Source organism: Antechinus flavipes, chromosome 2 (assembly GCF_016432865.1).
Source record: "Antechinus flavipes isolate AdamAnt ecotype Samford, QLD, Australia chromosome 2, AdamAnt_v2, whole genome shotgun sequence".
NCBI classification, from domain to species: Eukaryota; Metazoa; Chordata; class Mammalia; order Dasyuromorphia; family Dasyuridae; genus Antechinus; species Antechinus flavipes.
In genome coordinates this window covers 2,104,749-2,127,885 of record NC_067399.1, presented here as the reverse complement: position 1 = coordinate 2,127,885, position 23,137 = coordinate 2,104,749, and the positions used below count along the sequence as shown (strand labels likewise).

The 23,137-nt window shown below is 55.7% G+C and overlaps 1 protein-coding gene and 1 long non-coding RNA gene across 3 annotated transcripts in view; one reads left to right on the top strand and one right to left on the bottom strand.

Moving 5' to 3' along the window:
- KLHL29 (kelch like family member 29) overlaps window positions 1–23,137 on the top strand; it is a 161,630-nt gene that overhangs the window by 82,880 nt on the left and 55,613 nt on the right. Inside the window, exons 1-4 of one of the 2 annotated variants that reach the window (XM_051974078.1) lie at window positions 7,281–7,406; window positions 10,155–10,469; window positions 14,490–14,631; window positions 15,927–16,439. In XM_051974078.1, the coding sequence (XP_051830038.1) occupies window positions 10,200–10,469; window positions 14,490–14,631; window positions 15,927–16,439 (925 nt within the window). In that variant the 5' untranslated portion in view covers window positions 7,281–7,406; window positions 10,155–10,199. Of the gene's footprint in view, window positions 1–7,280; window positions 7,407–10,154; window positions 10,470–14,489; window positions 14,632–15,926; window positions 16,440–23,137 lie in introns of those variants that run through there. The other variant, XM_051974077.1, reaches the window with a different exon arrangement.
- On the bottom strand, window positions 16,790–17,569 carry LOC127547279 (uncharacterized). Its single transcript, XR_007950145.1, has 3 exons — window positions 17,507–17,569; window positions 17,364–17,459; window positions 16,790–17,072 (listed from the first exon to the last, which is right to left on the bottom strand). It is a non-coding gene; the product is annotated as an uncharacterized LOC127547279 (long non-coding RNA).

Sequence of the window (23,137 nt, the reverse complement as noted above, 5' to 3'; positions counted from 1 at the left end):
ACACACACATAATCATACACTCACACACTCTCACACACACACACACATAATCATACACTCACACACTCACACACACATAATCATACACTCACACACTCTCACACACACACAGACACAATCATACACACACACACATAATCATACACTCACACAATCACACATACACACAGACACACAATCATACACACACACATAATCATACACTCACAATCACACACTCACACACTCACACTCATACACAGACACAATCATACACACACATAATCATACACTCACACAGACACACAATCACACACACACATAATCATACACATACACACTCACTCACACACACACACACACAACACACACACACACAATCACACATACTCACACACTTATACCAGACCACACTGGGAAGGACTGACATTTTAAGAAGGTCATTAATAAATTGCAAACCCTCCCAGGGAGGCCAGCAGGCCATCGAAGGGTCTGCGCCCCATGGGATCCTTGGGAGGTGCCTTGCATGGCAGAGCCGGGCTGTAGAGGAACCCGAGAGCCACGGCCGAGGGATCCGGGCCTGGCCCCCAAGCGCATAGCCAGTGGCAGCAGAAGGAAAGTGCCGAGGGCCAGTCCGGGCCGGCGTCCCCCAGTGGAAGGGGTTTCCCACGAGGACTGGGCTCCCCCTCCTCGGGGGCTCCAGGCAGGAGCTGGACAATCACTGCCAAAGCGGGGGAGTTTCTCGGTCGGGCTCTGTCAAGGTCTTTTCGACTCGTGATTCTGGGCTGAGATCAGTTCTGGCATCCGGGACAGGCATCGGGGTGAGGTATTGAGTGACTAAACCACCCCCTTTGTCCTGGTCAGCCGCCCGGTCAGAGGTCATCCCCGAGGGATTGTTCCCATTCTGAGCAGTGGTGGTTGGGAAGTGCTTCCGTGCAAGCCGCTCACTGTGTACTTACTTAATTTTGTGTTTATTCCCGATGCTTCTTACCTGCTGACCCTTTTCCATAAGTGGCCAGGCCCGTTCCCCCGGACCGTGCCCCGGCTGGCCCTAGTCAGCCTTGCTGCTGCTCTGAAGGCTCCGCCCCTGCTGCCGAGGGCCTGTCCCGTCCATGTACTCCCTCGGACAACGGGTGGGGGAGGGTGTTAGTTTGCAGAAGGCCGAGCTCTTCTCTGGTGAGAGAGCCATAATCCCCGACCTTCTCATAGAACAGACCCCGTCATTTGGCTTGCTTGTCCCCCGATTCTTTGTTGGGAAGCTCGATGGGCATCGGACACCCGCTCACAGGGGCCGGGGAGCCTAGCAGAGGTCGCACCATCCTTACCCGCTTTGCTGGAAACTTGGCGAACGTCCCAGAAGGGCTTTTTCTGAGCCGAGCTGTGCAAGGCTGGGTGGGGCCGTGCCAAATGTCCCAGCAGCTCCTTACAGAAGGGTCTTCTAGAGCATTCTCAACAGCCCCACCCATCCCCGGGCAGCAGAGAGCGGGCGTCTGGCCGGGACCCTCCCAGCAGCCTCGCTCCGGCCGTCGCCCTGTGTCTCCCTGGGGACGAGGCCGGCGCCTCCCAACCCGCAGGTAATCCTGCTTAAGCTACACCCGGATTGACCACTCCAAAGGCAAAGGGCAAAGGGAGGCTGCCAGGGACCCCGGGAGGGGGGGAAGGGAGGGGTTCTCTTGGAGCTCCCTGGTCCGCCGCCTCTGGCTGGCCCAGAAGCCAAGGTCTTCCCTGGTGTTCTCTGACAGCTCCAGGACTGAGCTCAGAGCGGGAGGTGGCGGCCCCGGGGCTGCAGCGTTCACCGTGCTCGTGGCTTTGGGGGCTTTACAGAGGGCAAGGAGGGGGAAACAGCCAGCCTGAGGACTCCTCCAACACACACACACACACACACACACACACACACACACTCACAATCTCATATACACTCACACACACACACACATTCACTCACACACTCACACATGCAATCTCTCTCACACACACAATCACACATACACTCACACAATCTCACTCACACACACACACACACACACACACACACCCCTAGCTCAGCTGGGAGGATGACCACCCACTGCACAGCCTGGCTGATCGAGGTCAGCCCAGCCCTGCCCAGCTCAGTTCTGTCCTACTTAGCCCGCCCAGCCCAGTCCAGCTCTGTCCTCCCCTGCCCTCCCCTGCCCCCTGCCCAGCCCTCCCCCCGCCCGGCCCGTCCTTTCGAGGTCAGTCAGTCCCCATCCTCCTCCCGGCCTCCAGCTGTCCAAACTAGGCTCCAAGCGACAGGTGGGAAGTTTTAAATCACGTCACTCAGCTGGCGGGGGGAGGACCTCCCTCTTGGGCCGGGCTGCTGTGTGGTACACGAAGCTAATGAGGCCGTGGCTCCAGGTGGCCCCGGGAGCCAGAGATTAGCCTCCCCTCCAGCGGGATCGAGCCATCGGACGCAGAGAACACCTGCTCCCGCAGCCCTGTCCTGGGGCCAGAGGAAGCCCCCCCAGGGCCCCCATCCCTCCAAAGCCAAGGCTGGCAAGTGATAAGCCCTTGATAAATGTGGTGAGGGTTGGCAGGCCCGCCCGGGGAGCGCACAGCTGCCCGCCTCGGTGCCCCGGGCCCTGCGGCCCAACGGCCCGGAATAGCCCAGCGAGGCTCTGGGGACGCCGGGGGGCGGTCCTGGGGGTGTCCGGTGGCCAGTGAGTGCCAGAGAAGGGGGCAGGGAGACCCCAGAATACCGCTGGCCTCATTTTCCCCACATGTCCAATAAGCAACAGGAACAGAGACTCCTAAGCTCGTTCCTGGTCTTCTGGCCCCTGTCTCAGGCTCTTTGGGAATAAGGCTCTGGTGTCCCTGTGCTGGGGCCCGAATCTGTGAAATGGGCCTCCCTTGGCTCTCAAAGGGAGAGGAAGCCTGAGGATCAGAAAGAACCTGATCTCCAGGAGGCCCAGTGAGCCCTGACATGGTCCCCGGGATCCAGAGGGCCCATGTGATCCTCAGAGAGGGCCAATGGGAGCTCTGGCACCAGCCTGGCCTGAACCCGGTTGGCTTCTTAGGCCAGGGCCCAGGGCCTGGGCAGTTTGGCCTCTGAACCAGCGGGCAGAATGGAGTGGCATCTGGCCTAGAGAAGGGTACCCCACCCAGTGGAACGTTCCCTGCCCATCTTCTTGCTCTGAGCTGGCCAGTGGCAGAGGCGCAGCCTCCCGGTGATCGCCCTCGCAGCCGTGGCGGGACGTGGCCGGGCCCTCCCTGCTGTGGCCCACGCTGCAGCCGTGGCGGGACGTGGCCGGGCCCTCCCTGCTGTGGCCCACGCTGCAGCCGTGGCGGGACGTGGCCGGGCCCTCCCTTCATTTTGTCCTCATGTAACTGCCCCCTCCCTCTGTGTTGTTGTTCAGGGGTCTCAGGTGTGTGACTGACCACATTTGGGCTTTTCTTGTAGAAATACTGGGATCTTTCTCCAGTTCATTTTACAGATGAGGTCACTGAGGCAAGCAGAGGCCATATTTGAAGTCGGCTCCTTTTCACTCCAGGCTGTGTTCTGCCCACCGTACCATCTTGCCTTCTAACCGTAGCATGGAGTAGTCTCATTATTAGTGGGGCTCCAGTGGAGCCGGGGGCACAAAGCCATATACAGCAGGTACTTAGCACTTGGTGTCAGGGCCTTCTGGCCTTTTCCACCCACCAGCTTTTTGCCCCCCAGGATGCGTCTGAGTGCGAGCCTCTGATGGCCACATGTGTCCTCAGAGCTCCAGCCATCACCACCCTGAGCCCCAGCAGTCCCTCGCCCTCTCCCGAGAGGCTCCCGCAGGGTCCCATCCCCCACCCAGAGCCCTCCTCCACATGGCAGCAGAGCCCAAGCGCCAGCTTTGCTGGGGAGCGCTGTCCCACACATCATTCCCGATGGCGGAGCTGCGGCCGTGCCCTCTGGAGCCTCCCCAGAGCCTGCGGTGTCTCGCCACAATATGTGTCAGCACGGAATCTGCTGCCGGCAAAGAGAGGCGGAGCCTGGGCCCTCCACGCTGTTTGTGGGCAGGACGGGCTTCCCCCAAGCACCCAGCCCGTCCCTCCACTCCCCTCCTCCTCACTTCTCCTGCTTTTTCTGTTCTTCCTCTTTCTTCTTGTCCCCCTCCCCCTGCCACCCTCTGGGCCCCGCTACAGTCCGACCCTATTTCACTAATTGACTGCGGATAAATGTAAAGTAAGTTGGTTCAAAAACATAACTTCAAAGGACACCTTGAGGGAGACAAAAATGATCAGGGGCCCATAGTGGACCACAAGTTCACAATGAGTGTGACCAGCAGCCAAAATCTTCCCCCAAAGGGGGAACATTTTCAGAAGCCCAGAATCCTGCTGGCCTTGCTCTGATCACAGCATTCCCAGTACATGGGGTCGTTCTAGATATATTTGTCTTGAGAAGAACAAGCGGGGAGAAAGAACAGGTGGGGAGAAGAGCCAGTGTGGGGCAAGGTCTGCAACCTGTTCTAGACCAGGAGCTAGAGGTGTTCACCCTGGAGAAGGGAAGGCCTCCTGCAGAGGGAGCTATGGCCAGTACCTCTGGGGGAGCTGTCCGTCGCCACGGTGCTGAGCCTTGTCGGCTTGGACCCGGAGGCTGGATGGCAGGAAGGGATCCCCAAGAGCAAGCCCAGAGTGAGCCAGGCCGCCCTCCAGAGTGACCCGAGCTATGGGGGGGGGGATGGCCCAGGTTGCCCTCCAGAGTCACCTGGACTATCAGGCTGTCCTGAGCAGTGACCCAGGCCGCCCTCCAGAGTGAGCCAAGCTGCCCTGGGGGTGGCCCAGGCTGTCCTGTAGACCGGCCCAGTTCTCTTTCCCCGTCCCCCACTGCAGGGCTCAGGCAAAGTTGGACCCCCCCTTACCCCCTATGTTGTACATACACGGAGAGGTTCTTGGCGGGCCCTGGCAGGATTAGCCACCCCCGGCATCCCTTCCTGCTCATAGACCTGGGATCCTAAGTCGGGGAGCGGCTCCCCCGTCCCCCTGCTTCGGGTCAGCTGCTGCTGGGAGACTTTTTCTGGATGTGCTCCCGGCGTGGAGGCTGCCACTCACCCCCTCCTCCCCGGCACCTCCTTAACCCAGCACTGACTGAGTCATTCTCACTCCCAGGCATCACATCTTGTGCATGTAAACCCAGCAGGAAGTGGAGTTTTTCCCCATCGATCTCCACATAATGTGCCTGTTTCCAACCGGAAGAATCGCAGAGCCCTCGGCAAAAAGCAAGGACAGGGGTGCTTGGTGGCCCCGCAGACTCTCGTAGGGCTCCCAGCCGCTCCCTGCTCCTGGCCCCATCCGGGGACGCCCAGACTGCAAACCTGGCTCCCCTGAGAAGCAGGCTAGCTAGAAGGGCCATAAAAATGGACCAGGATCCAAAGAGGCTCTTGCGGGAGGCAAACCGAGAGGCACCAGTGGGGGGTCACGTGCCGAGGAGGCCCCTGTCCCACTGGAGCGGAGCCCAGGGCTCGGAGCTTCTCCCGGGGAGGAGCAGCCCCACCCTGGCCCACCAAGCCCTGCTGTCAGAAGGGAAGGCCTGGATTTGGAATCAGGAGACCAATTTTAAGCTCTAGCTCACCACATAGTGGGGGCCGTGCAAATGCTGATCCCCATCCCCAAGCCTCAGTTTCCTTCTCTAGTGGGAGTGGCAATCATGGCAGTCTCTCCCTCACAGGACTCTGGCAGCACAGCCAAGCTGCTGAGATAGGTGCCCACTGGGCAGCTGGGGGCCAGCGCTCAGGCTCACCCCCATCCTGGGACGCGTGTTCCAGGGGTTTCTCCCTCCCCCTCTTCCTGTTAGATGAGCTCCCCGGGCAGGCTGGAGCTTTTCACCATCTGTGGTCCCCAGAGAAGTGGCAGGAAGGCCGCCCGCTGTCCAGGGTGGTCCTTCCCCATCCTGACTGCGCCCCCCAGACCTTGCCACCTCATCGGTGGCCTTCCTAATACGTGACACCTGGGACTGTGGATGAGCCTGTGGATGACAAATGAGGCTCAGCCAGGGCAGAACACAGTGGGTCTGTCGCCTCCTTCCCCCATTCCTCAAAGCCATACTCCAAAGCAGCTTGGCCCTGGCCCAGAGCAGGCAAATCCAGGATGTTTTGCCATTACTAGCACCAGTCCCACTACTACTGCTGGTATTAATAATAATAATGTAGCAATTAATGTAGTAATGGCGTAGTATTAATAACAATAATGTAGCTATTAGGGTAGTAATAATAATAATAATGTAGCTATTAGTGTAGTAACAATATAGTGTTAGTATTGATAATAATAATGTAGCTAGCTATTAGTGTAGTAATAGTGTAGGATTAATAATAATCATGTAGCTATTAGTATAGTAATAATGTAGTGTTAGTATTGATAATAATAATGTAGTGATTAATGTAGTAATAGTATTAATAACAATAATGTAGCAATTAATGTAGTAATAGTGTAGTATTGGTAACAATAATGTGGCTATTAGGGTAGTAATAATGTAGTGTTAGTATTAATAATAATGTAGCTATTAGTGTAGTAATAATGTAGTGTTAGTATTGATAATAATAATGTAGGTAGCTATTAGTGTAGTTATAGTGTAGGATTAATAATAATCATGTAGCTATCTAAATACTTTGACATCAGTGGGAATTGCAATGATTATTGTAGCTGATGTAAAATATGCTCGTGTGTCTACGTCCAAGCCAACAGTAAATATGTGATGAGCCCACACAATAAAACCTAAAAAGCCAATGGATATTATTGCTCAGACTATTCCTGTTAGCATAGTAATAATGTAGTGTTAGTATTGATAATAATAATATAGTGATTAGTGTAGTAATAGTGTAGTATTAATAATAATAATGTAGCGATTAGCATAGTAATAATGTATTGTTAGTATTGACAATAATAATGTAGCTATTAATGTAGTAATAGTGTAGTACTAGTATTAGTAATAATGTGGCTATTGATGTAGTAATAATTTAATATTAGTATTAATGATAGCATAGCTATTAGTCTAGTAATAATGTAGCATTAGTATTAATGATAATGACAGCTATTAATGTAATAATAATGTAGCATTAATATTAATGATCATAATGTGGCTACTTGTGTAGTAATAATTTAGTATTAGTATTCATAATTATTGGAATACATGAGAGAGCTGTTGGCATACATGGGAGCTTCCTGACAGTGGATGCTGGAGATCCAACCCAGGATGGATCTCCTCATGTGAGAGAATGATGCAAGGAGACTGAGAGGCTGTTGCTGTTTTCTGACGTTTCTGACTGAGAGGCCGTTGCATTGTCTGACCTCTCTCCTCTTCCCTCTCCTTCAGTATATCTCATTTCCAGTCCGCAACATCTGTGTCAGCAAAGGCTGCCCTGCAACTCCTTCAGATGCTGTGATCCACAGCTGGGGAGGCTCTCAGAGAACTGACCTGTCCCTTAACCTATGATAATAATGTAGGTATTGGTGTAGTAATAATGTAGCATTAGTATTAATGATAATAACAGCTCGTGGTGTAGTAATAATGTAGAATGAATATTAATGATAATAATGTAGCTATTAGTGTAGTAATAATATAGCATGAATATTAATGATAATAACACAGCTATTAAGGTAGTAATAATATAGTATTAGTATTAAGAATAATAATGTAGCTATTACTTTAGTAATAACATAGCAATGGCATTAAGACTAATAACATAGCTATTAATATAATAATAATGTAGCATTTGTATTAAAGATAATGGCATAGCTATTAGTTAGTAATAATGTAACATGAGTATTAATGAAAATAATGCAGCTATTAGTGTAGTAATAATGTAGTATTCGTATTAATAATAATAGCATAGATATTATTAGTGTAGTTACAATGTAGTATTAGTATTAAGGATAATAACGTAGCTATTAGACTAGTAATAACATAACAATGTAGCCATTAGTGTCGTAATGATGTAGCCTGACTATTGATGATACCAATGTAGCCATTAGTGTCTTAATAATGTAGCATGAGTATTAATGATAACAATGTAGCCATTGGTGTAGTAATAATGTAGCATGAGTGTTAATGATAACAATGTAGCCATTATAATAGTAATAATGTAGCTGAGTATTAATGATAACAATGTAGTCATTAGTGTTGTAATAATATAGCATGAGTACTAGTGATAGCAATGTAGCCATTACTATAATAATAATGTAGCTGAGTATTAATGATAATAATTAGCCACCAGTGTAGTAATAATGTAGCTGAGTGTTAATGACAACAACATAGTCATTAGTGTCCTAATAATGTATCATGAGTATTAATGATAACAATGTAACCATTAGTGCAGTAATAATGTAGCTGAGTATTAGTGACAACAATGTAGCCATTAGTGCAGTAATAATGTAGCTGAGTGTTAATGACAACAATGCAGCCATTACTGTAGTAATAATGTAGCTGAATGTTAATGACAACAACATAGTCATTAGTGTCCTAATAATGTATCATGAGTATTAATGATAACAACGTAACCATTAGTGCAGTAATAATGTAGCTGAGTATTAGTGACAACAATGTAGCCATTAGTGCAGTAATAATGTAGCTGAGTGTTAATGACAACAATGTAGCCATTACTGTAGTAATAATGTAGCATGAGTGTTAATAACAATGTGGCCATTAGTGTAACAAAATGTAGCTGAGTGTTAATGGTAACAATGTAGCCATTAGTGTAGCAATGATATAGCTAAGTGTTAATAACAATGTAGTCATTAGTGTTGTAATAATGTAGCATGAATACTAATGATAACAATGTAGCCATTACTATAGTAATGATGTAGCTGAGTGTTAATAACAATGTAGCCATTAGTGTAGTAATAATGTAGCTGAGTGTTAATGACAACAATATAGCCATTAGTGTATTAATAATGTAGCTGAGTGTTAATGACAGCAATGTAGCCATTACTATAGTAATAATGTAGTGTGAGTGTTAATAACAATGTAGCCGTTACTGTAGTAATAATGTAGCTGGTGTTAATGATAACAATGTAATCATTAGTGTAGTAATAATGTAGCTGAGTATTAATGATAACAGTGTAGCCATTACTGTAGCAATGGTATAGCATGAGTATTAACTGGTAACAATGTAGCTAGTGTGTACAGAGCTCCTCTGGCCTGAGCTCGGGGCTCTCCCAAGTCTGCTCCCTTTCGCTTCTGCCGCCCGCCCTGCCAGCTGAGTGCCAGTATGGCCTGGATTAGCCAGCTAGGAAGTGTGGGAGGCTGAATTGGCATTCAGGTCTTCCTGCCTAAACCCAGGGCTCTGTGCCCTGTGGCGCCCCCTGGCGGCCCTCCCAGTCACCTGAGGACACAGCTCCCACTGTGGTCTAAGGCCCAGCCCCTCCCCTGTGCCCTCTGGCCCCAGGATACAGGAGGAGAGGGGACAAGGCCCCAGTGTCCTCCGGCAGCCGGGAGCAGCCAGAGGGGAGTTCATTATGAAGTCTGGCCCAGGACAGGAGGCCATTGTGCAGCCGGTGCCTGGCGCCAGTACCCTGGGTGCGGCAGATGCAGCTGTGCCCCTGCCAGTACCCTCCCATTAGGGATAGGGATGCACACGGGTATCCCAGGGACCTTCCTGGGCATGCGTGGCCAGGCATGTTGGGGCAGGGGTCTGTCAGCCCTAGGGGAGGGGCTCTGCCTGAGGGACCCTCTCCAGGTCTCCCCAACCCTTGCCGCCACCCTGGGAGGCCGGTGCTCCAAGTCTGATCCCGGCTGGTCTGACAAGGACCGAGACTGAGAGCTGGGGCCGGCGGAGCAGCCTTCCAACCCGGATCTTCCACCTATGCCTCCCGGGCCTGACCCCTGCCCAATACTGTGCTGCGATAGACTAGGCCCCACAGAACAGGGCTCAGTCCTTCACTTGCCACATCAAGCCTTGATGAAGCACCTACTGTGTGCCAAGAACCGGGTCTGCAAAGACCAAAGGAAAGCCGCTTCAGGCAGCTTGTGCCTTGGTTTCCCCATCTTGCAGCCTCTTATCCAGGACTATGGGAGAACATCTAGGGATGCCCAAGAAAGCTGCCGGGGTATTCTGGGTGCTCTGACAGGTCAGGGAGAAGGCTGGCGATTTGGGGGGCTCCCCGGGAGCATCACTGACCACCATGCCCCTGTCTGGTCCCCATGGAAACTAGTCCTCCTAAGGCTACTTCTCTCTGTCCCCTTTCTCCAGGTGAGCCCTCAGTGGTCCCGTGCACACCCGCCTCCCAGCCCCGAGATGTCCCGGCACCACAGTCGATTCGAACGAGAGTACCGCGCCCCTGGCTGGGATCGCCGTGAATGGAGCGCCAACGGCACCCACGGGAGCCTGACCAGCTGTGGTGCCGCGGCCGCCGGTGCCATCGGCGCCCGGCCCGGCCTCCTGCCCCTGCCCATCGTGCCCTCCAGACTCCCGGCGCCAGCCGCCCCTGGGGCTCCCTGCAGCACAGGCGCCGGCGACACCATCACCAGCCTTGCGGTCAGCTCCTCCTCCGGGGCCGCCAGCAAGGTAGGAAGGAGCTCCTGATGGGGGAAATTGCAGGGGTTGCTGGGGCGGTGGGTGGGCCGGTGGGGCACGGACGGGCAGCGGCACCCTGATGTTGGGATCCGCTCCTAGGGAAAGACAACAGTGTTTGAAGCACATGGTGCGGGCTTGGGAAAACCCTTTGAGGTGGTCTGCCCTACGCCAGGAGCCCTCGGTAGCAACCATGTCGGGGGCTCGCCATCACAGGAGGCATCCTGTGGCATTGTAGGATAAGGGGAGTCCACCCTTGGTGACGCCGGTCGGTCCCTCCGTCGGCCCCTCCATCAGCCTCTGCCGGCCCCACTAGGTCTCGATGCTCCAAAAACGGATGGGAGCTCCCCATCTGCGAGAAGCATGTTCTCGTGGGCGAGACAACGAAAGAAAACAGGCCCAAATACCAAAAAGTTTTAAAGAAAAAAGTGGAGATAAGTCACAGAGGGAAGCCGTGGAGGGGCTGGAGATGAGACTCAAGGGAAACTTAAAGGAAGCCAGCAGGCTCAGCGGTCGGGGAGGAAGAACAGCGTTCAAGGCATGGAGGAGGCCCGAGCTGAGATGGAGGAAACCAGAGCTGAGAGATGGAGGCCAGAGTAGTGTTGGAATGATGAGAGCCAGATGGTCAGGAAGAGAAGAGGTCACCAGTGTCAACGGCCTCCTGGCGACTTTAGCCACAAGGAAATAGAACGATAGTCAATTGGAAGGGTCAAAGGAGGGCTGTTTCAGGAAGGAGTGTGGGGCACGTCTGTAGATAGATGGGAAGGAACCAATAGAGAGGGAAAGAGTGAAGATCAGTGAGAGAGGGGGATGGCAGAGAGGCTAGCCTGCTGGAGGAGGCGGGATGCAGAGGGGCTAGCCCACTGGAGGAGGCGGGATGCAGAGGGGCTAGCCCACTGGAGGAAGTGGGATGCAGAGGGGCTAGCCCACTGGAGGAGGCGGGATGCAGAGGGGCTAGCCCGCTGGAGGAGGCGGGATGCAGAGGGGCTAGCCCGCTGGAGGAGGTGGGATGGCACAGAAGGAAGGCCTCTTAGAGTTGCAAGAGAGACAACGGTTGTCTCAGAGAGACTGAAAGGAGGCAGAGTTGGGCACCCTTTCCAGAATCAGTGGTCGAGGCTCATCAGGGCCTCATCATCAGGAAGATAGAAATGGAGAGATGGAGGGAAAGGGAGAGAGGGAGGGAAAGGGAGAGAGGGATGGAGGGAGGGGAAAAGGAAGAGGGGGGGATAGAGATGGAGGGGAGAAAGGGAGCAATGGAAAGAGAAAGGAAGGAAGCTGGAAGAGAGAAATAGATTTTTAAAAAGAGGAGGTGGAAGAGAGGCAGGAGAGAGAAAAAGGGAGGAAAGAACTGAAAGGAGAGCTGGGGGGGTGGGAGGTGAGGGGAGGAGTGCAAGTGAGAGAGGGCAGGGAGGAGGGAACGAGACGGCCGGCAGCAAGTCTGGGGCCCTTCAGAAGCCGAACACGCTCCAGCATTGCGTTGGGGGCTCTCAGGGACACAGCCCCCAGAACTTCAGGGAACCCTGGCCTGTCCATTTTTTCCTCCATTAAGGGCTCTGGAAGGTGGGAGAGACAAAGGAGGGGACGCTGGGTCGGCACTCAGGGAGAGTCCATCCCAAAGTCTGCATGATTTCTTCTGGCCCAACAGTGATGGGAGGGAAGGCTTCCTCTTGCCCTCCTCTTGACGGGTTCAGAGCATAGGTGGTAATTCCCAGCCTGTGTGCCTCAGTTTCCCATCATGTAAATGAGAGAAGAACTCCAGGGAGAAGCTGTGTGTGCCATGCTTTGCCAGTCTGAAGGGGCCGTTGACCTTCTGGGGACAGGCACGTCCCCCGCCACATCAAAGGGAACTGAGTAGATATTTAAAACGACAAGATCGAAATTAAAAATTAAGCAAAATTCACCTTCCTGCGAGTCGCCAGGAGAAAAGAGGCTAACGGCCCGGGCGCTGATGGAGAAAAGGGCGCCCGGTTCCTTCGGCCCCCGGCAAGCCGTGGGTGCTGGCTCCAAGTGTCCAATTTAACACATCATTGGTTTGTATTATTAGAAATTTGGTTGGGCCGTGGAGCGCGCCGGCTCATGGCATGGGAAATCCGGGGCCCGGGCTGCTGGCGGAGGGGCCTGCCTAGGGAGTCCTTGGCTGCTAATGCCCTTCTCTCCTGCCTGGTAGAGTCTCTAGGGCACAAATCTGTGCCCGGGCCTGAGCAGCATGGGCGCAAGCAGTGTCCCTCTGCGCCACGTTTCCCATGCTCCTTCTGGGGAGATAGCCTAGAGCTGGGGAGGGAAGAGGGGCAACAGTTCAGGAGCATAAGGGAGACAGTGAGGGCCCCGAGCTCTGACCCTTCAGTGCCCAGTGCCTGGAGATAAGGGGGTAGGGCCACAGGGGAGGGGAAGCCCCCAGGCTCAGCCCTCAGCAGGGGGGCCAGGAAGTGCCCGCTTGCTGGGTGGGCATGAAGTCAGAGAACATTAGGGGGTGCTCAGCTCTACCACTTTCCATTGTGACTTTAAACAAACCACCTCTCTGGACCTCAGTTTCTTCATCATAAAAGGGGGGTTGAACCCATGTTCGTGTGATTTGAGCTCCCCAGCACGACTTAAATTGGAAAATGGCCCGTTGGGGCTGCTCATTGCTCTTTCTTGGGTGTCCTTTGAAACCCTGCATTCTCATGGGGCTTCCCACCCAGCTTCCCCCCAGGGTCACCAAGCATGGGAGAGGGTGACAGTCCAGAAGTGGTTCTCGCCTCTGCCTGGCAGGGGAGTCCGGCTGCCGCTGGGGGTCATTGACGTTAGAGCCTCCCCAGGCCCTGCCCCGGGGTTACCCTAAGCCAGCCTTGATTGGAGCAGGGGGCGCAGCCTCCGGCCCAGTGATGAGAGATGGCCGAGCCCCTCTGGCCAGAGAGCTGGTCCCCTTCCCCCCTCCCGGTTCTCCCCAATTTCCCGCTGCCAGAATGGATTTGTCCCAGCGGCTCTGTCCCCCGGGGAGCCTGGGGCCAGGAAGGAGCCCATTTCTCAGCCCCCTCCAGCCTCGGCGGCCAGAGCTCGGGCGTCAGCCACTGGCCAGCTCCCGAGGGCAGCCGGGGTGTGTGCGGGCACGTGTCCGGGCCCAGCAGGGGGCGCCAGAGCCGCGTTCCCCGGCCCAGAGTCCGCCTGGGCATCAATGGGGAACCGGAGGTGGTTTCTCAGGCACCGGAGGGGGGGGCGGAAGGGGGCTGACCTTCGTTGCGGCCCCGGGGCTCCGAGAGCCAGCCCTGCCTCAGTGGGGCTTCCATTAGCATCTCTTTGCGGAGCCGCCAGCCTCCCGGTAGGAGCCCCAGCCCGCAGGCCCCGCCCAGCCTGGCCGCGGGGCCGGGAGCAAGCTGACGGGGCGGGCGCTGGCGGGGGGCGGACCCACGCAGGGGGCAGGGTGGGCGTTCCCGCGCAGCTGCTGGGGGCGGGGCCTTCCTGACTCCCCATGGGAAGTCTCGGCAGCCTCCCCAGAAGGAGCCTCCCTCCCGCGGTGGGGGGAGTGGGGGGGGTCCCGGCCCCCGGCCCGAGGCCTGTGACCGGCACCTGGGTCTGCGCTTCCTGCTCTGTGCGATTCTCGGCCTTGGACCCAGACTCTGCTTGGCCCAAAGCGCTGGGGGAGGGAGGAAGGGCCAGGGTGGAGGCGTTGGGGGTTTTCTCAGCAAAGCTTCTCCAGCTCATTGTACAGATGAGGAAACTGAGGCAAGGAGGGGCATGGGGGTCTGCGAAAGTAGAAATCCCGCCAGCGAGGGGGGGAGCTTAGCTTGCGGGCTTCGTTGGGGGCACCCGGCTGCCCGCTCTGGCCACTGGGAGAGCCCCCACACGCTTCCCCTCGTGGGTCTGGCCGCCACGGGGCGCTCCCAAGAAGGGCGGGGGCCGCTCCTTCCCTGAGCCCCGGGGGATCCTGGGAAGGGAGAGCAGGGGTCGCTGCAGGCGTCCAGGGCCCATCCCGACCCACTAGCGAGGGGGAGAGTCTGCAGACTCCAGGGACCTTTCCCTGCTCTCCCGCTGCAGGTCCCCGGGCTCTCCAAGGTCGAGACTCCTGCGCAGGGACTGGCGACCAGTGTCAGGTGGGGGCAGACGCCCATCAACCAGTCCACGCCTTGGGACACGGATGAGCCGCCACCCAAGCAGATTCGGGAGAGTGAGAACCCAGGTATCCGGGGCCATCCCCCCTCCGCTCCCCTCTGGAGCTCCTCTTCCCTCCTTCCCCAGGTCTGGCCCAAAGGGGGCCATGGTCCCCCAGAGAAGTCCAACACACAGGGGATCCTCCGAGGAGTCTGGCATGCAGGGGACCCCCCAGAGGAGTCCAGCAGGCAGGGGACCCTCCCCAGAGAAGTCCGGTGGGCAGAGACCCCCCCCCAGAGAAGTCCGGCAGGCAGGGGACCCCCCAGAGAAGTAAGTTAGGCAGGGGACCCCCCCAGAGAAGTCCAGCAGGCAGGAGGAGTCCAGCAGGCAGGGGACCCTCCCCAGAGAAGCCCAATAGGCAGAGACCTTGAGCAGGATCCTCACTGTTCCCTGCCCCCACATCCCCCTCCAGTCCCTCTTCCCCTTCCCTGCACCCCCTCCCTGGAGTTCAGAGCGCAGCTCACAGCATCCAGAGCCCCAGAGTAGAAAGGGGCCCGCCAACAAGCCCAGCCCAGACAAGGGGGCCCCGGCCTCTGCTTGCAGACAACCAGGGTTGAGGAGCTCCTTGTCTGTCCCAGCCCCCCTTCCCTCCCTGCCTGCCCCCCCAGGGACAGGTTCTGGGCCTCTGGCTGGAGGTCCTGGTGCTCAGGTTAAACTCCTTTCCTGACGCCCCCAGGTGAGCAAGGCCTGAGGCAGGAGCCGGAGCCTGAGCTCGGGGCGTTAAAGGGACCTGCGGAACCTGGGGGCCCCCTCCCTGGGAGCCGGCCCCTCCCCGCATCGTGGGCAGCCGTGGCAGTGGGGGGCGGGAGGCAGGGCCCACATGCCCTGCTCCTTGCTAGGAGCAGGAGCTGCTCTGGGTGCCCCTGTGTATCCTCCTCCCTGTCTTGTGGGTGGGGAAACAGAGGGACTCAGGCCCAGTGACCTGCCCGCTGCCCCCCTGACTCCACAGTGCCACGTGGCACACCTGAGCATGGCAGAGGTCCCTGTGACCCTGCTGGGGCGCCCCGAGCTCAGAGCCCAAAAGGCTGAGGGCCTGCTTGAAGCTGGGGGCCGGCCTCTCCCATCTCCCAGCCTCCACCCCCCCACAACAGTCCCCCTTTCTGGCTTGGGCCCCCTTCCTGGGAGTGCGTCCCACCTGACCCCTCTGAGCTCCTCAGAGGCTGCCCTCGCCTCCGGAGGCCCCCCACCTCAGGGTACCCCACAATGAGCGCCTCCACTACCCAGAGCTTCGCCCCATCCCCCGCCATCTTGGGGCTGGCCCGCTGGCGCTGGGCCCCAGGGGAGGGTGTCTGGTCAGCTCATGCTCGCACCCCTCTGTTCCAGGGACCACGCCTTGGGTGACCGCCGTGACCGCGGGGAGCCAGCCAGCCCTCCTCGCCCACTCCTACGGGATGACCCAGCCGCCTGCCTTCAGTCCGGCCGTGAGCGTCCCGGCCCCCGTGATCGGGGTGACCCCCTCGCTGCCACTGATGCCGGCCCACTACCAGCTGCAGCCTCAGCCTCCGCAGCCCTTGAGCAGCCTGGTGGTCACCCTGCCCAGTCAGAGCCTGTACAGTGCCAGCCAGCCCTTGAGCTTGACTTCAATGCCCGGCGTGGGGCCGGTGGCCCGCCCGGGCCCCACGGCCGTCGGCAACGGGCACATGCCGTGCCCCGTCCTCCCGCCGCCGCCGCCTCCCTCCGTGCCTGTGGCCGCCCTGCCCAACAGCGTCCCCACCACCAACGGGCCCGTAGGGCCCCCGGCGCCCGCCCCGGACTCTGGTCAGGGCCAGAACGTCCAGATGCTCCGGACGATAGGCATGGGGAAATACGAGTTCACAGACCCCTGGCATCCGAAAGGTAGGTCTCGCGGCCGTCCCGCTCGTGGGCTCGCATGGACCCGGCCCGGCCAGAGGGCCCCGAAAAACACGCTGTCCTGGACCGGGACCTCGGCTGGGCCGCGGAGAGGGAGGAGGAGCTCCCAGGGACCAAGGCTCGAGGCCAGACTCGGGCAGAGGGGCCGGAGCTGAGGAAGGGGCAAAGCATTAAGGGAGGGACGGCAGGAAGGAGACTGGGAGCTCAGGGGAAGAGCAGTGCACCCAGGGTAGGGAAGGGGAGAGGAATGAAGGAGGCGCTCTGACCACCCCAGTGGTTCCCCCGGACACGCTGGCTGGGAGGGGAGAGCCGCCCTCTCCTGAGGAAGCTCCTGATGCCTTCAAGTGCTCCTGGTCCAGGGAAAGCATTTGGACACCCATCACTCATGGACCAGATCCATCTGCCAGGTGCCCCATTACAGGCAAGGGCCGGACAGACCTCAGACAGAAGGCACCTGGGCCGGGCAGAGATAGGGCACCTGGGCCGGGCAGAGATAGGGCACCTGGGCTAGGCGGACAGAGGACAGATGGGCCAGGCAGACTGCAGACAGGCCGGGCAGAGATAGGGCACCTGGGCCAGGCAGACAGAGGGCACCTGGGCCGGGCAGACAGAGGGCACCTGGGCCGGGCAGAGATAGGGCACCTGAGCTAGGTGGACAGAGGACACATGGGTGGGACAGACTAAAGGCACCTGGGCCAGGCAGACAGAGGACACATGGGCCAGGTAGACCTCAGACAGAAGGCACCTGGGCCGGGCAGACAGAGGGCACTTGGGCCGGGCAGAGATAGGGCACTTGAACCAGACAGACTAAAGGCACCTGGGCCAGGCAGACAGAGGACACATGGGCTAGGCAGACTGCAGACAGGCCAGGCAGAGATAGGGTACCTGGGTCAGACAGACAGAGGGCACCTGGGCCGGGCAGACAGAGGGCACCTGGGCCGGGCAGACAGAGGGCACCTGGGCCGGGCAGACTAAAGGCACCTGGGCCGGGCAGACAGAGGGCACCTGGGCCGGCAGACAGAGGGCACCTGGGCCGGGCAGACAGAGGGCACCTGGGCCGAGCAGACAGAGGGCACCTGGGCCGGGCAGACAGAGGGCACATGGGCCGGGCAGACAGAAAGTACGTGGTCCAGGCAGACAGAAAGTACTGCAGACAGGCTGGGCAGTCAGAGGGCAAATGGGTCAGGCAGAGATAGGGCCCCTAGGCCGGACAGACAGAGGGCACATGGGGCAAGGAGACCGCAGACGGGCCACAGACAGCCTGTTCTCCTGGGCTAGTAGCCCGGTTCTGCCCTTTGGGCCCTTGCTGCCCAGAGCTTCTAAGAGCCACGTGAGAGGCCATGTTTTGGCAATGGGCAGAACAGCTGCTTCTCAGGTCTCAGAGCCCTCTTATTGGAATTGAGTGGCGGGGGCTAGGAAGGGATGGCAGCAAGGTCCCGGCTCTTCAGAAGGGGAGAGCTGGGCTTTTGCCCATGCTGCCGGAGCTCTTCGTTGGGGATTGCAGCCTGGGGCAAACCCAGGGGTTCCATCTCTAACCTCACAGACACTGAGCTCTAACTACTTGGCAGTCGCACCACACCTGGCCTCTATCTCATTCAGGGCTTCCAAAGTAAGCTAGACAACCCAAACCCCTTATCCTCCTCCTGCCTTCCTCCCATCGCTCCTGGAGATTGGGGAAAATGGAGAAGTGAGCCTCAGAGACGGGTGCAGAAGGGCCCGGAGGGCCGGGGAAGCTCTGGGCTGCCTCCCTGGGCTGTGAGAAGAAGGCCAGGCCGGCTTTGGGTCTGCCCCCATGCCTGGTGAGAGGCCAGCCTGCTGCTTTCCCCACCCGGTCCCATGTTTCCTGAGCAGGTGCATGTGTAGAGGCCATGAGCTGGCTAGGAACTGCGGCACTGGGTGGGGGCCACCCTGTCTCCTCTCCCCAAGGCTGAAGAGGGGCTGGGGTTCCCCAGGAGAGCAGGGTCCACGATATTCCCAGACTTCCTCAGCATCTGCATCCTTCTGAGCCATTTGACCAGGGCGGGGTTAGCCGGTTGCAGTCAGAGATTCACCAAAACAGGCAGGAGTATTCAGTGGCTACTTTAATTGGAAAATTAATCAGTGGAAGCGTAATGGGAGCCCTATAGGCTCTCTGATTTCCCAGAGGATGGGGGCTCGCCTCTCCTGACTGCAGGGAGCTCAGTGTTTACGAAAACAGAGGATTAGTCCCGGCCTTCCTGCAAGGATGGTGGGGGGTAAGGGTAGGGGAGGAAGGTGATTTTCCAAATTACAGGGGGAAAACTAATGGAAACTGACATCACTGGAGAGGACCAAGGAGGGTTCCGGGGCAGCACTTCAACCCCTTTCACCAATGAGGAAATTGAGGAAAAGAATCCAAGAGTTCTGGCACCAAGGGAGTCCCTGCTGTGTTCTCCCATCTAGAGAGTCCTGACTGTTGTCTCGTCTAGAGAGTCCTACATTCTGGCATCTGGAGGCTCCTGACTGTCTTTTGGGCTCTAGAGAGTCCTGACTCTGTTCTGGTATCTAGAGAATCCAGGACTCTCTGAATGCCAGAAGAGTCAGGAGCTTCTAGATGCCAGAATACAACCAGGACTCTCTAGGTTACAAAATATAGAACTCCCTAGGCACAAGGTGTTCTGGCGTCTAGAGAGTCCTATATTCTGACATCTACAGAGACCTGACTGTATTCTGGCATATAGACAGTCCTAGGTTCTGGCGTCGAGAGAGTCCTAACTGTGTTGTGGCGTCTAGAGAGTCCTGACTATTCTAGAGACTAGAGAGTCCTGAGCATTCGGGCATCTAGAGAGTCCTGACTGTGTTTTGGCGTCTAGAGAGTCCTGACTATTCTGGCGTCTAGAGAGAACTGACTGTGTTTTGGCGTCTAGAGAGACGTGACTGTTCTGGCGTCTAGAGAGTCCTGACTGTGTTGTGGCGTCTAGAGAGTCCTGACTATTCTGGCGTCTAGAGAGTCATGACTGTTCTGGCGTCTAGAGAGTCCTGACTATTCTGGCGTCTAGAGAGTCCTGACTGTGTTGTGGCGTCTAGAGAGTCTTGACTCTTCTTGCGTCTAGAGAGTCCTGACTGTGTTGTGGCGTCTAGAGAGTCCTGACTGTGTTGTGGCGTCTAGAGAGTCCTGACTGTTCTGGCTTCTAGAGAGTCCTGACTGTGTTCTGGCGTCTAGAAAATCCTGACTGTTCTGGCGTCTAGAAAGTCCTGACTGTGTTGTGTCATCTAGAGAGTCCTGACTGTGTTGTGGTGTCTAGAGAGTTCTGACTATTCTGTCGCCTAGAGAGTCCTGACTGTGTTTTGGCGTCTAAAGAGTCCTGACTCTTCTTGCGTCTAGAGAGTCCTGACTATTCTGGCGCCTAGAGAGTCCTAACTATTCTGGCGTCTAGAGAGTCCTGACTGTGTTTTGGCGTCTAGAGAGTCTTGACTATTCTGGCGTCTAGAGAGAACTGACTGTGTTTTGGCGTCTAGAGAGACGTGACGGTTCTGGCGTCTAGAAAGTCCTGACTGTGTTGTGGAGTCTAGAGAGTCCTGACTGTCTTGTGGCATCTAGAGAGTCCTGACTGTGTTGTGGCGTCTAGAGTCCTGACTATTCTGGCCTCTAGAGAGTCCTGACTGTGTTGTGGCGTCTAGAGAGTCTTGACTCTTCTTGCGTCTAGAGAGTCCTGACTATTCTGGCGACTAGAGAGTCCTGACTGTGTTGTGGCGTCTAGAGAGTCCTGACTGTGTTGTGGCGTCTAGAGAGTCCTGACTGTTCTGGCTTCTAGAGAGTCCTGACTGTGTTGTGGCGTCTAGAGAGTCCTGACTGTGTTCTGGCGTCTAGAAAGTCCTGACTGTTCTGGCGTCTAGAAAGTCCTGACTGTGTTGTGGCGTCTAGAAAGTCCTGATTGTGTTGTGGCGTCTAGAGAGTCCTGACTATTCTGGCATCTAGAGAGTCCTGTCTGTGTTTTGGAGTCTAGAGAGTCCTGACTATTCTGGCGTCTAGAGAGTCCTGACTATTCTGGCGTCTAGAGAGTCCTGTCTGTGTTGTGGCGTCTAGAGAGTCTTGACTCTTCTTGCATCTAGAGAGTCCTGACTATTCTGGCGCCTAGAGAGTCCTGACTGTGTTGTGGCGTCTAGACTGTCCTGACTATTCTGGCGTCTAGACAGTCCTGACTATTCGTGCGTCTAGAGAGTCCTGACTGTGTTTTGGCGTCTAGAGAGTCCTGACTGTGTTGTGGCATCTAGAGACTCCTGACTGTGTTGTGGCGTCTAGAGAGTCCTGACTATTCTGGCGTCTAGAGAATCCTGACTGTGTTTTGGAGTCTAGAGAGTCCTGACTATTCTGGCATCTAGAGAGTCCTGACTGTGTTGTGGCGTCTAGAGAGTCCTCACTATTCTGTCATCTAGAGAGTCCTGACTGTGTTGGGTGTCTAGAGAGTCTTGACTATTCTGGCGTCTAGAGAGTCCTGACTGTGTTGGGTGTCTAGAGAGTCCTGACTATTCTGGCATCTAGAGAGTCCTGACTGTGTTGTGGCGTCTAGAGAGTCCTCACTATTCTGGCATCTAGAGAGTCCTGACTGTGTTGGGTGTCTAGAGAGTCTTGACTATTCTGGCGTCTAGAGAGTCCTGACTCTTCTTGCGTCTACAGAGTCCTGACTGTGTTGTGGCGTCTAGACTGTCCTGATTATTCTGGCGTCTAGAGAGTCCTGACTATTCTGGCATCTAGAGAGTCCTGACTGTGTTGGGGCGTCTAGACTGTCCTGACTATTCTGGCGTCTAGAGAGACCTGACTGTGTTTTGGCGTCTAGAGAGTCCTGACTGAGTTTTGGCGTCTAGAGAGTCTTGACTCTTCTCTTGCGTCTAGAGAGGCCTGACTATTCTGGCGTCTAGAGAGTCCTGACTGGGTTTTGGCGTCTAGAGAGTCCTGACTGTGTTGTAGCGTCCAGAGAGGCCTGACTATTCTAGCGGCTAGAGAGTACTGACTATTCTGGCATCTAGAGAGTCCTGACTGTGTTGTGGCATCTAGAGAGTACTGACTATTCTGGCATCTAGAGAGTCCTGACTGTGTTGTGGCATCTAGAGAGTCCTGACTATTCGTGCATCTAGAGAGTCCTGACTATTCGTGCGTCTAGAGAGTCCTGGTTGTGTTTTGGCGTCTAGAGAGTCCTGACTATTCTGGTGTCTAGAGAGTCCTGACTGTGTTGTGGTGTCTAGAGAGTCCTGACTGTTCTGGCGTCTAGAAAGTCCGGACTGTGTTTTGGCGTCTAGAGAGTCCTGACTGTGTTCTGGCGTCTAGAGAGTCGTGACTGTTCTGGCGTCTAGAGAGTCCTGACTGTGTTGTGGCGTCTAGAGAGACCTGACTGTTCTGGTGTCTAGAGAGTCCTGAAAATTCTGGCGTCTAGAGAGTCCTGACTGTGTTCTGGCGTCTAGAGAGTCGTGAGTGTTCTGGCGTCTAGAGAGTCCTGACTGTGTTGTGGCGTCTAGAGAGTCTTGACTCTTCTTGCGTCTAAGAGTCCTGACTATTCTGGCGTCTAGAGAGTCCTGACTGTGTTGTGGCGTCTAGACTGTCCTGACTATTCTGGCGTCTAGAGAGTCCTGACTGTGTTGTGGCGTCTAGACTGTCCTGACTATTCTGGCGTCTAGAGAGTCCTGACTATTCTGGCGTCTAGAGAGTCCTGACTATTCGTGCGTCGAGAGAGTCCTGACTGTATTTTGGTGTCTAGAGAGTCCTGACTGTGTTTTGGCGTCTAGAGAGTCCTGACTATTCTGGCGTCTAGAGAGTCCTGACTGTGTTGTGGCGTCTAGAGAGTCCTGACAATTCTGGCGTCTAGAGAGTCCTGACTGTGTTGTGGCGTCTAGAGCGTCCTGACTGTGTTGTGGCGTCTAGAGAGACCTGACTGTTCTGGTGTCTAGAGAGTCCTGACTGTGTTGTGGCGTCTAGAGAGTCCTGACTATTCTGGCGCCTAGAGAGTCCTGACTGTGTTGTGGCGTCTAGACTGTCCTGACTATTCTGGCGTCTAGAGAGTCCTGAATATTCTGGCTTCTAGAGAGTCCTGACTCTTCTGGCGTCTAGAGAGTCCTGACTGTGTTTTGGAGTCTAGAGAGTCCTGACTGTGTTTTGGAGTCTAGAGAGTCCTGACTATTCTGGCATCTAGAGAGTCCTGACTATTCTGGCGTCTAGAGAGTCCTGACTGTGTTGTGGCATCTAGAGAGTCCTGACTATGTTTTGGCGTCTAGAGAGTCCTGACTGTGTTGTGGCATCTAGAGAGTCCTGACTATGTTTTGGCATCTAGAGAGTCCTGACTATTCTGGCGTCTAGAGAGTCCTGACTGTGTTGTGGCATCTAGAGAGTCCTGACTGTGTTTTGGCGGCTAGAGAGTCCTGACTATTCTGGAGTCTTGAGAGTCCTGACTGTGTTGTGGCGTCTAGAGAGTCCTGACTATGTTTTGGCGTCTAGAGAGTCCTGACTGTGTTTTGGCGTCTAGAGAGTACTGACTGTGTTGTAGCGTCTAGAGAGTCCTGACTATTCGTGCGTCGAGAGAGTCCTGACTGTATTTTGGCGTCTAGAGAGTCCTGATTGTGTTTTGGCGTCTAGAGAGTCCTGACTGTGTTGTAGCATCTAGAGAGGCCTGACTATTCTAGCGGCTAGAGAGTCCTGACTATTCTGGCATCTAGAGAGTCCTGACTGTGTTGTG